Here is a 13,114-nt window from a genome sequence, read left to right on the forward strand (position 1 = left end):
TTTGGCTTATTTGGGTAATTGCTAAGCAAAATTCCCCAGCAAGCAGTCATCAAGCAGAAAGAGATGAGGCTGAATTTTTAAGAAAACCAGGAACAATCCACTGTGTCATGCAAGAAGGCCAGAATTTCACCAGCAGAATGCCAGGCTAAGACAGAAGCTTCTCCATGAACTAAAACTTAGAAAGGAGCATACAGGAGGAGGAAACAAGGCAACAGAATTGGCAAGGAAACCAGCAAGAAGAATTCCTGGTCAACTAGCTGGAAATGAGAGGAAATGGAGCTGGCCTCTATGTGAGAAAACAGCTGGAATATTTGGAGCTCTGCCTTGGGATGGATCAGAAGCCAAACAACAGTTTATGGATCAAGATTAGCAGGCAAACCAATATTGTTTGGCCTTGTCTTGTGGGTATCTACTACAGACATCCTGGCCAGGAAGAAAATGCAGATGAGACTTTCTTCCAACTGGAAAAAGTCTTATGTGCACGGGTCCTGTTCCTCATGGGACACTATCCACTGCTGTATCTGTCAGAAGGATGATGCAGGAGGGCTCAGGACATCTAGAAGACTTCTTGAACGCACTCATGACAACTTCCTGGTAACTGAGAAGCTAGATCTGCTAGACCAAGAATAAAAAAATTTGTCTGAGATAAGAAAGTCAGAGGCAGCCTTAGTTGCAATGACTATGAAATGGTAGAATTCAGGAATCTGAGAGGAGAGAAAAACAACCAAAAGCAGGATCACAGCCCTGGATTTCAGGAGAGCAGCTAAGGCTGCCTCTGACTTTCATGTTTCAAATTCTCTTTCAATCTCAATGAGACCCTTCCAACCTAAATGAGTCTGATTCTGTGAAGCATAAAAATAATGCTTTGAATCCTAGTTGGACGTGACAGTAAAAAGAGACAGGGCAACAAGAAAGGCTTCTCTAGTTACATTAATTGTAAAATGAAGATGCATACAACATGGGTTAAAAGGTAATTAGGAGCTCACTGATAAGAATTTCAAAACTGCTGCCAGCCCTGGTGAAAAACATGTGTCATTGAGAAGGTCTCTGGTGATATGAAAAACAACAAACATCATACCCATCTCTAGGTCCAGCCGGAAAACTCAGAATTCAGCAGGTGGAAAACTCATGGATTCAGCAGCAGCTGTATAAAAGCCACAAAGTGCACATTCATCATGTAGGCTGTATACTAAGTGACACTGGCAGGGATATGAGCAGCACAGAGGGAAATTATTTCCCTCTCATATTCTATGGTATGGCTGCACTTTCAACAGTGTCTCCCATTTCTTTCCTGACACTGAGAAACTGAAAAGATCGAGTGAAGAGCTATCACTGTGTCCAGGGCCTTGAGCACATAACCTATCAGGAGAGACATGAGAACTTGCCTCTGGCAAGAACTTCAGCTGGCAAGGAGAAAAGCCAAAGGAAAACCTCATGGCAGCCTTCAATGTCCTGAAGGGAAGATGGCAGTAAGACCACTCTCAGTAGTGGCAGATGAAATCATGAAGGGCAGCAACTGCTAACTGCACTTAGGGAGGGTCAGAGTAGATGTCAGGAAAGATTTCTTACCAAAAAGGTAGTGCTGCACTGGAAGAATCTGCCCACAGATGTTGTGGAATTCCTTGAGGGTCTTCAAGATTTGTTAGAGAAAGCAATATCTCAACCTGAGACAGGGTTGGTGACAGTCCTGCTTCTGACAGAAGATTGGACTAGAAATTCCCAGAGGATTTCCAGCACTATGACTGTCACTAACACCATTAGTGTTATCCACTCTAAGCGCAAAATACCTCCGCTTTGACTGTCATTATGAAGGAGAAATGTCATGATGTTCCTCTATCACTGGTTTCCAAATACAGCACAAAATGTGAATATCAATCTGACCTACGATTTATGGGTTAGTATCCTGTAAAGCAGTCAGGGTGCCAAAAATATACAGGAAAAATATCTCTGGCCACAGAAGTCATCATAATCATGACCATTTTATAGAACACCATTCAATCATAAGCCTAATGAACAATGAAACAAAGTTGTCCTCAGCATTTTGGGGGAAAACAAGAACAAAAAAAAGCAGTAGTTACATACAAAGCTACAAAGCAACCGACCAATTAAAAAAAAAAAAAATACCCACACACACCAAAGGAAAACCCACGTAAGGTATACACAAGTTTAAAGATCTGGCAGCAGCTATGTAATTACTGTTTCTATTCCAGGTAGAGCCACTGACTCATCACATGTCACTTTGACCTCCATCTGCTTTGCTCAAAACTAAAGAGACTTGATGTAGTAGAATGACAGCTGAGAACCAGGCAGGAGGAATCAAATAGATTTCAATCACCAGACCCATAGAAGTAGAAATAACTCCTGCTCCTAAGTGGGTAGAAAATACATTTTATAAATATACAAACGCATTAAAAAAAATCAGTTGCTGTTTTTATAAAGTTTGCCCAACCTCTTACTAAAAGATATATGCATCTTCCCTCCTACATTGTTAAGCATCTTCTGGAGCCAAAGATTCTAGCTATGGTTGGCTGTCTTTATTTCTGATTTCTTACTTTAAAGTTTGGCTTAAGATAAGGCCCTGTTCAACACAGAATTAAGGTTTTTGGGGATTTTCTTTTACTTCATATGGTGAGCTAGTTCATCCCGTGACTCCAATTCATTTTACATTGCTGATACTCACTTTCTTATGTTTTCCAACTTTCTGTCCAGTTCCTGTAATATTTCTAGTACTGTTAGTGCTTATACAATAGGGTTCAAGACAAAAAGATAACAAACCTCTGTCATCTGCTCCTAAGATTGCAATCAGTTCAGCTTCACCTGCAGCACTGTGCACTGACACCACAAGGAATTCTGTTGAGCTCTTAGCAGTGTATCATCCTCCTTAGACATAACAACACACTCTGTAATGGTCTCATAGTTCACCCCTGCTGAGCTAGATGGAAATTGCAAAGGAAAAAAATAATCAAGTGCTTCAGCAACAACCATTGATAGAAAACAGGCTGCTTTCCAATTATCTTGCTTATAGGTAGCAAGGGGAGTAGGGTTTAATTAATTCTTTACTCTTCTACAATGTTTTTACTTAATGGGAACTTGAAAGTGCTGCACCCTCCCAACTATTTTTGGCTTAGTTTGCTTTAGTCCTCACATTACATTCCATGTGATAGACCCTCAGAGCTTGTCTGAGCCCAAGTCATGAGTCAGTCCTCCAGTCAGTAGAGAGCCATCTCCATATAGTCCACACAAGAAGATGGCAAGTACAGTTTTCACCCAAATGCCCAGTCCTACTCCTTTGTATTGATGCTTCATCTCCAAGCTGGATGTAATACTTTAAAATGTCAGTTAAGGCTTAAAATTTCTTTTCCTTGGAGTGCTTTCTCCACCTGTTTGCAGAGAGGATGAGGACAGCACTTACTGAGCACAAGGTCACAGTCCTCAAATGTCATTCCACCATTTCCTTTCATGCTTGCATATGAACAGACAAGTTTTTGTCTCTGTAAAACTCAGAGAAGGATGCTAAGATATTCTGAACTTGAGCACAAAGCAGCATATAATACTAGAATAACTTTCCACTGTAGTTTTCAATACTTGGTCTTGAGCATTGGCTGGAATCCTCAGAAACAAATAGAAGGGGATGGGCCACCAGGACTGGTTGAGTTTGTTTGGCGGGGTTTTAGCAAAAACTTGTTTCTAGCTGTGTCATAGAGAGAAATGTCTGATAGTGCTGTCTACATTTGCTCTTAAAAGATGTATGTAGGCTTTTATTAATGTATGTTCGTCTGTGGGCTACTTGGAAATAAGAAACTTTTCTATTCCTTTGCTTTCTCTTCAGTTGTTCTTTCTGAAACACCAAGTGCCCTCACTGGAGCCAGTCAAGGACACTGTTATTTGCTGCCTGTAAAAAATACGGGAACACACTGAATATAGTTACTGTATATGCCACTTAATCCAGCACTCATTACCATGACATCTTACTTAAGTGTGTATATCTCCTATGCCATATTTCTCCTGTTCTCCACCCCTCCCCTCATGCAACTTCATGACAGTATTACCCTCTATACAAAAAAAAAAAAAAAAAAGACTAGCAGCTTCAAAAGCAAAATCAAATATCGTGGGAATACATACCATTGCTTGTTTGCTACTAAAAGCAGTTGGTTTATCTTTCCAGGAATATGAATCATACCATGGACATATTCTGATTCTTTTGTTGGTAACATAGCCACTTAAGACAGACATAGTATTAAACTTGAACTGTGAAAAATGTTATACTGGTGTATCTCACTGCTATCCCAGACAGTGGGTTATGCAGCTGGAAATTTGAGAATGGTATAGTAGTTTTACACCTTTCTTAAAGGAGCTTCCAGCTTGCAGTGAGGTTAACAGTTGTGGGAACCCAGGACTCTCCTCTGGATGTCCTGGATGGCCAGAGCTGCTGGCAGGGGGCTCTGAGACCCTGGCATGCAGCCAAAGACACACGTGGGGTTTTGATCTTAGCCCATGGAGCAAGTTACTAACTCTGTATGAAGAATTACAAGCCACACACAAAAGTTAGATAGTATAGTAGAGATAATCACGAAGTGAAGGGTAGGATTTTTGAGTGCTGTACAGGGGGGTTTTAAGCCTTGTACGCAGGGGTCCAAGTTTTGTACATGGGGGTCAGGAGATCTAAGATGGAGGGACTTGGGTGTGCCCTGTCCTCTTTCTTTCTCCTTCCTAGCCTCCATGTCTTTGGTGATGTTGGCACTCACAGATTGGTTTAGAGTAGAAAGTCACCATTCAATATAGATAGTAGGTATTGGAGAAAAAGTATAAACATGTAGTACGTAATATATGATATAAAAGATGGCACCAGCCCCCTGGGAGGGCAGAGTGCCTTTGTCTGAGTTGCTGAACGGGCCACAGCAGTTCAGGAGAAGAATCTTTTAGATAACCAACAATAAACTACCTTGAGAACAGACAACAGAAGATTACTGAGTCTTTCTTCGAAGGCACGGGTTGGAGGAGGGACTTTTCCATCTTTTGGGGTCACCACAATCCAGGACGTGAAACCCCACATCTAGCGTCCCTGGGTGGGCAGAAGACCCGACAAACAGTAACTCATCTGTAAGCCTACCTTACCTGCTGCCTTACTTTCCTGCTAAATTTTGGCAAGTCCACTTCTAATGAACGTGATCCATATTAGTTTTAGTAACATCATCTCTCTTCTTCCTATACAAAGAGCAAATGGCACATTCAAGCCTTTCAGGTTAGCAAAGTTCAAATAAGAGGGGGGGAAAAAAGCAGCAAAGGACAAGGCAGTGGGTTATTGTTTTTAAGTTCAGAAGTTCTTACTCTTCTCCTCAGAAGGAAAAACAGAACACACAAGATAAAATTGGGATTTTTTTTTTTCTCCTCTGTGTTAAATAATACAAAACCAATGGAACACCACTGTCACAACAACCCTTTTAAATGTCAGAAGCATTTATTACTGCTTCTGCTAAGTCTTATTACTAAAACACTGAACTAAGTGCCACAAAATACATAGTTTACAGTTGCAACTGAGAAATGTTTTACTTTGCTTTTCCAGTAATGCTTGGATGTAATTCTTATCCCATTGCATTTCAGGGCACTTCTGCTTTCACTTCAAGGAGTAATACTGGGTCCCAATACAGTAATGCCTTCACTTCAGACATTATTATGAGTCTGATCTTGTTCTTGGCTGTGCTTTGAGCAATAAAGAGCATCACCATTACAGCTATATGGATTCCTGCTAGATCTTTGCTTCTTTCTGTAAGACCAAACTGTCATCCCATGTACGTAATTTTAATGTATCTCTTCTGGTTTCAGAGATCTACAGAGGTTTAAAAGGAAAGGCAAAAATGTGGTTTTGCCCTTACCTTATCTATTCTTATTCCACCAAAAAATAAAAGAATAGGGAAAAACCCCAGAACTAAAAGTGGAATTATTATTGTATGGTAACTCTTCAGTGTATTCCATACTGGAACTCTAAATTATTCATCTGACCTCAAGTACAATATGCTTCAATGGTCCATTCATTTTCTTGACTGAGAAATTTATACTGTGAGGCTTAGTGCCAGTATGTATCTATGAAGCTTCTTAAATTCAGATTACGAAATAGCTTGCAATTTTGAGTAAAATAGACTAGTTTCACTTACATTTTCACAGAACTTTTCACAGAACTTCTCTTAACTAGGACTGGCATGTAAGTATTTGTCTTAGCAACCTAATGCACCTTATTAAAGCACTGATACAGATTTACTTATAAGTTATCATACACATCTACATACAGACATTTACAAATTTCTGGTTGGATACAAAGAAATAAGAAATTTGCACAATTACTAAGAAAAAAAGATCTCATAGTAGTAACTCAAAATTTGTCATGGAAAAAATGAAAACTACATTGGATGCATAAACAGCACTATTAAATCTACTGAAATATAATGATTTTTCAACAGAATTACAGATTGTTTTAATTATGAAAAGTACAGTTCAGGAAAAAAACCTGTTCAGTGTGTTTCTATAAAGCATTATTTCTTTTTTAAAACAAACAATTTGATAGAACAGTTAGCTGCAGAAACAGATTCTCTTTTTTTAATTTTACATTGGGCCCTGCTTCTTAAACTCATGAATAGAATTTTTTAAAATATGAAAGTAAATACAGTGTGATTTATTTTCATATCTAGACTTATGCTTGAGATCTTGGGAAGCTTTCATAAGAAGCTAAAAAAATTCTGCAGCCAGTTACCACTACAGATGTGACAGATTCAGAAATTATTCATGTAAGTCTAGAGCTTAAAAGCACAAAATCCCCAGCAAATTTTACAGGGTAGAAGACAAGTAGTCATTAAATCCTCACTTCACTCACACCACTGTACAATATAAAAAATAATACAAGAACCTCCAAGATGTGGCTAGCCATATGGCTTGCCAGCATTTAATACTTCACTGATAAGAGATAAGAAAGGTAAGGCTGTATTCCATTAAAAACAATTAGAAACTTTATAAATACAAAATTGGGGTTATTATAGTGCAGCTGTAATTTGCTTTTCATTAAAACAGTCTTTGACTATGCTTTTTAAAATCTGAACTTACTGCAACGGGGACTCTCACAATCATGACATTAGACTATTTTTCTTATTTAAATACTGAATGAGTAATACCCCCACATACTGAAGAATGGGGAAAAAAATAGATCATTTGCTCAGTTAGGAAATACTGAGATTCCTTTAGGATGAAGCTCAGGGGTTTTTTCCTCTTTAACACTTGCTGGCTTGCCACATACTTCTCCATAGTACAGCACAATTGCAGACCAGAGGATCACTCTCTCTACCATGGTGTTGCCAACAGCAGCATTTTGTGTAAAGCACAAATGCTGGATGAAACAAATTTTTTTAACAGATTATGATGCTAAAAATAGCAACTCAACTTCTTCTAGTAGTCATAGCCAAGAGACAAAATTATCTTTGTCTTTCACTTGACCACATCCCTTAAGATCTCTTGTAGCTTACTGTGGCTATTCTTCTCTTGATTGAGCTTTGAGAACCATTGCATAGGCACCATTCTCAATTGTTTGGTTTTCTATAGAACAGCATAACAATTCCACAAAAGCAGCCTTAAGACCTAATGAAAATATTAAAAAAGGCAAAAAGGAGAAAAGATAATTATGTATAATCAGAATTTCTGTTCCATCTGTGCTGCAGGCTACATAGGCTCTGCTGGATCAGGCAGAAGATGTAGAGGATAGCAGGTGCAGCACTGAGGGTTTGAATTTTATCAGTCATGTATGAAAGCTTTTCTACCTAAAGAGATTTGAAACAGAGCAGGTTAAGAAACAGATAAAACATATGAAAACTGCACCAGAATAGTGGTAGGGGCCTATGGGGTATTTGTGGTGTTTGGTGGGGATTTTGTTTTGTTCTTTCATGTTTGGCTGATTTTTGGTTTTGTTTTTAATTTTTGTTTTCTCTCATCCCATTCCCAACTGATTTTTGTATATTTGTGAGAGGAGCTAAGGGTAAAGTTCTCTTTAATTATGCTTCTAACCCACCTCTGTTCAAGTTTTACATTCAAAAACTTGCCTCCTTAGTATTCCCTCTCCTCTTTACCCCTATTTAGATTAAATCACATACTCAGCAAAATGCAGCATATATCTCACTGCATTACTTTGTAGTTCCGGGCTTGACCAGCATGGTCTGAAAAGGAAAGATGTTCTGACCTGCTCCTAGTGACCCAGGCTAGCAAAAAAACTGAACAAACCTTCAGCATACAACCTCTTGTGTCTGTTGTGGGTAGCAACCAATTTTCAGGCCTGAAAAGAGGCATATCTATGAAATCCTTGCAAATCTGGGGTCTGTGCTGGACCCCAGTGGATGTTATTGTCCTATTGGATATAACCAGTTATCATCAATCATGATACTTCATCCATAAAGAAAAAACCCAAAGAAAACTACTGGCCCAGGACAAGGAAAAGCAGTATTTTTATTAACAAATTTCACTGGCAAGTCTGCACTATAGCTCTGTTGGATGTGACTTTTCAGGTAGAAAGTCTTTTTGAAAAGTAACTCTGCTTTGATTTCATGGCAATGATACAGTCTTAAGAAGCCACTATAGATGAAGAGCGCAAATTGTATCAGACAGCTTTTATGCTGTTTCTTCAAGAATTAGAGTCCAAGCTAGGATTTGTGACAATGACAGAGGTAAGGTTTTCTATCACATAAAGGAAAATCTTACTCCTGACCAGACCAATTTTTTCAGTAATAGCTACGATTTTGATGCACTTCTACCATAAAAACGTGTGACAAAATGACCTGTCGCTTGAAAACAGGGCTGGGGGAAGAGATGAGGAAGAGAAAACTAATAGTCCACATAGTGCTGTTCTAATCATCTTTTAAGAACTCCATGAGCTACAAAGTATGTGGGTTTTTCCACTTGAAAAAATTGACTACCTTTAAAATCATCGATTTCCCAGAAAGACATATACAAGAGAGTAAATCAGACTACAAGCCTTTAGAAAATTTCTTTTCAGACAAAATGAAAGCTGAAAGGCTGCATAAATGGTGTTTCACTGGAGTTATAACATGATAGCCAAGTTGTTGATTTTCTGCACAGTAAAATCCAATTGGCAAGGACAGAAAGCACCACATTTCCCAGGCGGGGATGAGATATGCCTGGCTACCTAGAGTCATTACATCTGGCAACTCCAGCAGAGGCAGAATGGGAAGTTATCCATTATCTTCTGAGGTCGTATTTGCTCTTTTTGAGGAGGGCTAGGCCTTTCTGGACAGTGGGGGGAATCTTTCAGGGTGAAGGGAGGGAATATCAGAAGGAGAGAATATCAGAAAAATATCTGAAGTGCTATGCAATGCTATTTGGCTGAGCTCAGCTAAGCACTGCTCTTTTCACATTAAAAAAAAAAAAAAAAAAAAAAAAAAAGAATAGAAACCAAGTTTGAGACTGGAGACCCAAATGTGCTATCTGTTATTCCCTCTGGGTCAAGAGATGATGAAAGCCTGGTGTAGTCACTTCCACTGGTAAGTGTCAAGTTTGACACTAATAGGAACAAGCCAAGATTCATGATCATGCCTAATGGTAACAGTGCCTTTATCATCCTTGAATTTCCTATTGCTACTGATATTCAGTTACTGAGATTCATCGAAAAATAAACTTCTGGTCAGTCAATCAGTATGAAAATACAAAAAGCCCTTCTTGTTTCTTCCGTAGGACTACACCTTGACCATGTACTTTCAGCAGTCCTGGAGGGATAAAAGGCTCTCTTATTCTGGAATACCTTTGAACTTAACTCTGGACAACAGAGTGGCTGACCAGCTCTGGGTACCGGACACGTATTTCCAAAATGACAAGAAATCATTTGTCCATGGGGTGACAGTGAAAAACCGAATGATTCGACTCCATCCAGATGGGACAGTCCTTTATGGCCTACGGTATGTTGGGCATTTTAATCTGTCTGTGCTGGCAGAAGGGCAGGTAGAATCAGTGCCACTTTCCTGTGCTTTTTTCCTGGTTTCTCATGTATGAGTCAGCACATACTCCATTTAGTCGACCACAACACACCCAAGGATTTTCCAGAGATCAGCAACACTACCTTTAACAGCTACAGCCACAGCTAATGAAGCCTAATGCCTCTTTCTTTCAGCTCTTCTGAGTTTGTTAAAACTATTAAAGAGTTCTTCATTATGGTTCTCACCTGGTAATCAATCACAGCTTACACAAACACTTCCTTCCTTCTAAAATTTCTCTAGCAGCTTTTTAGGACAATGGGGATTGAAAATTTGAAGTAATCTGAAGAAATGTGATATTTGGTAGAGAATACAAAGGAGATATTTGTAGATTTGCATAAATTATTTAAATATTATCTGTATGCCTGAGTATAGGGTCTCAGGGTGCAGCAAGGCCAAGGATTGCCAGATGGGCCCATACACAGTGACAGCATTGCCATCACCAGCTGCGTGCAGGAAAAGATGCTGAGCTGTCAGGTCTTTTTCACAGCTCAAGCTGATGCACCATGTTTTCCCCAAGAAAAGGCAGCTGTCCAGACACATCTGGTGAACAGACTTTGGCCTGTAGTTGTGAGTAAAAACACATGTAGTGTCCCCATCCCACAAGAAAGCTCTAACCAAAGACAAAAATAACAAATGAGGAGAAGAAAAAATGAAGATACATTAAATTTTTTTTCCTGAAACAGATGGCAGTTATTGCACTAAACTTGCATCTTTTACGAGTGGTCACTTTCCTCATGGTAATAAATATGTTTCTATCAACCTATAGGTTACCTTTAATTCATGTAAGCATCAATTTTTTCATATTCCAGGTGACATATATGCCTTGTAAGAAACAAAGCATGAGAAAACACTGCAGAAAATACTTTTAGGTAAAATTCAGCATACAGAAATTTGAACACAGTACCAATCTAGTCTCACAAGCAGAAAAGAAACTCTGCAGCATATTACCTTGATTTAGCATCTGTGCAGTAGAGAGCATGAAGACCGTATCACCAAACCTCCCACATGGGTTGTGATCTGGGAGTTTCATTTTCTTTACTGAAGACAGAGTATTGGGCTAGCATGTCTTGAGCAAGAAAAACAACACCAATTATGCTGCAACCACAGCCTGAGTTCTTCACAAATTAGTCAGGGTCTTTAACCATATCTCAAGGATGATTTAAATGCTTCCTTTCCCTCATGCCTCCTGTTCCCCAAACAGCTTTTCTGTTTTCAGTCCAGAGGTAATATTTCTATTCAGGCTCAGTTATGAAATTTTACTGGCTTCTTTAAACAGAAATTGGAACAATCATAACAGCTCTAAATAACCTGTTTTCTTGCACCCATGTACACAGCAGTTTCTCATTGATGCAATGTTCAACCTCAACAGAGCTGAGGAGAAATAAACCAAGGTTAACCATCTGGCTTTACAGAAGAATAAACAAGGGAAACATGCACATAATACACTGGAATGGTTTTAAATCATGTAACAAAGCATTTCCACTTCACTATGTCTCCATTATTGTATTGTTTTTATGATAAACTCAACAATCCCTTTAGCTATTTCTGTCCAGTAACTTTCAGCTACTCTGTCCCCACAGTTTAAAGAACAGTGTGTGCTATAAACTTGTGCAGACAGAGAATACTCCTAAACCTTCTGACCTCTAAAATTGGGCATTGTTGTGTCTCCTGCTTCAAAAGGCAGTTCTGTTAATTGTTCACAAAAAAAGGTGCAATATTACAAACCAAATAGCTCTTTCATCCTTTCATCTGACAACTACACACACAAACACATTTAACTCCACGGTAATATTTCCACAGATTTTCATTTCAAATATCCCAGGCAAGCTGAGTGTCCCTGGTAATTATTATCTACCTGAATATCATGTTTCTTCAGTTTCTGTCAAGTACTCCTGCCAGCAGCTATTATCATTTTCTGTGGTTTAGCCACCTGCTTCCTAAGAGAAAGGAAAAAATTCCTTTGGGTCAATGTGCAAACCTGCAGCACTGTGAGGCTGGTGTATGGGACAGTGCCCGCCTGGTGCCAGTACAGCTGATAAAATACTGGATTATTCTTTTTTTTTTTCCCCTTACCCATTTTTAACAAGTTATTGGATGACATTAGCTCTAACACTTCTGGCACTAGTAGTGTCTCTCATTACTTTTATTCCCTGTTCAGGCAAGATTCTCTGGAAATCTCTCCCAAAGCTCCAGAATCTTAAACCAATACATAATGTTGCTTCTTTTGCTTCTGCTTCCTCTGGCTTTCCCAAGTAAGATGCTAGACATGTAATGTGTCTTTGAGATATTTAAGGAACTATTAATAATTTATTGCACTGAATTCTGTATTCAGAATCTTATGTCATGATGTCAGGAATGGAAGCTCTGATTTAAATCATCCTTTCCTAGTATTTTATGCCATCTCTTAATTCTTCTCAGATTTTCACTAGCAGAAAAATGACACCATGTTGCTTTGGAGACATCTGTTATGTATCATGACATTGCCTCACAATAAACAACAGCAGAATTTCATGTGTGTTGGAAGGAGCATATCCTTCAGCAGAGTTAGTTGTTAGAAAGTGTAACACGCCTTCAGCAACACCTTTACATAGACTCCACTCTCTTCTGATGTTCAGAAACAAACGCACCTTTGATTAGAGCAATTCCTTATTTCAAGGCAGGGGGACTGACCATATCATGGCAAGGTGTGAAGAGCTGGTTTGGAGCATCTAAAACTTTTGGTTTCAGTGAGACCCTACATTTTTATACTGCTACAGCAGAGGGTGCCACTTTGATAGGCACTGCTACAATTGTAAGAGGACAAGGGGAAGAATAATCTTTGTCTTCAGCATAAGGGTTTATTTCACCACTTCTTACACAGAGAGGGTTTTCTGTGATGCAAACACTGGCAGACAAATTCACTTAACTCCAACCAATTCACAAACGAGAACTGATCCATTGAACATTGGATTTACTAATCATTTATTCATGCAATATCCATGGAAGCATATCCTAGAGGTGGAATGCAAGAAAAGCTGTATTTCAATGTAGAATGTTTAGTTTTTAGTATGATCTTGAAAGCAAATTTAAGTGGAGACTTACCTTTTTACTACCTC

The 13,114-nt window shown here is 38.9% G+C and overlaps 1 protein-coding gene across 7 annotated transcripts in view; it reads left to right on the top strand.

Moving 5' to 3' along the window:
• The window catches only part of GABRB1 (gamma-aminobutyric acid type A receptor subunit beta1), a 107,940-nt gene that overhangs the window by 51,772 nt on the left and 43,054 nt on the right, over positions 1-13,114 (top strand). For 6 of the 7 annotated variants that reach the window (XR_005256900.1, XR_005256902.1, XR_005256901.1 and 3 more), the window contains exon 4: positions 9,721-9,941. Coding sequence is in view for 3 of the 7 variants with exons in the window: in XM_038136538.1 (XP_037992466.1) it covers positions 9,721-9,941 (221 nt within the window). In the remaining 4 variants the exon portion in view is untranslated. Of the gene's footprint in view, positions 1-5,660; positions 5,790-9,720; positions 9,942-13,114 lie in introns of those variants that run through there. The other variant, XM_038136540.1, reaches the window with a different exon arrangement.

The sequence above is a fragment of the Motacilla alba genome, chromosome 4 (assembly GCF_015832195.1).
Source record: "Motacilla alba alba isolate MOTALB_02 chromosome 4, Motacilla_alba_V1.0_pri, whole genome shotgun sequence".
In the NCBI taxonomy this organism is placed as follows: domain Eukaryota; kingdom Metazoa; phylum Chordata; class Aves; order Passeriformes; family Motacillidae; genus Motacilla; species Motacilla alba.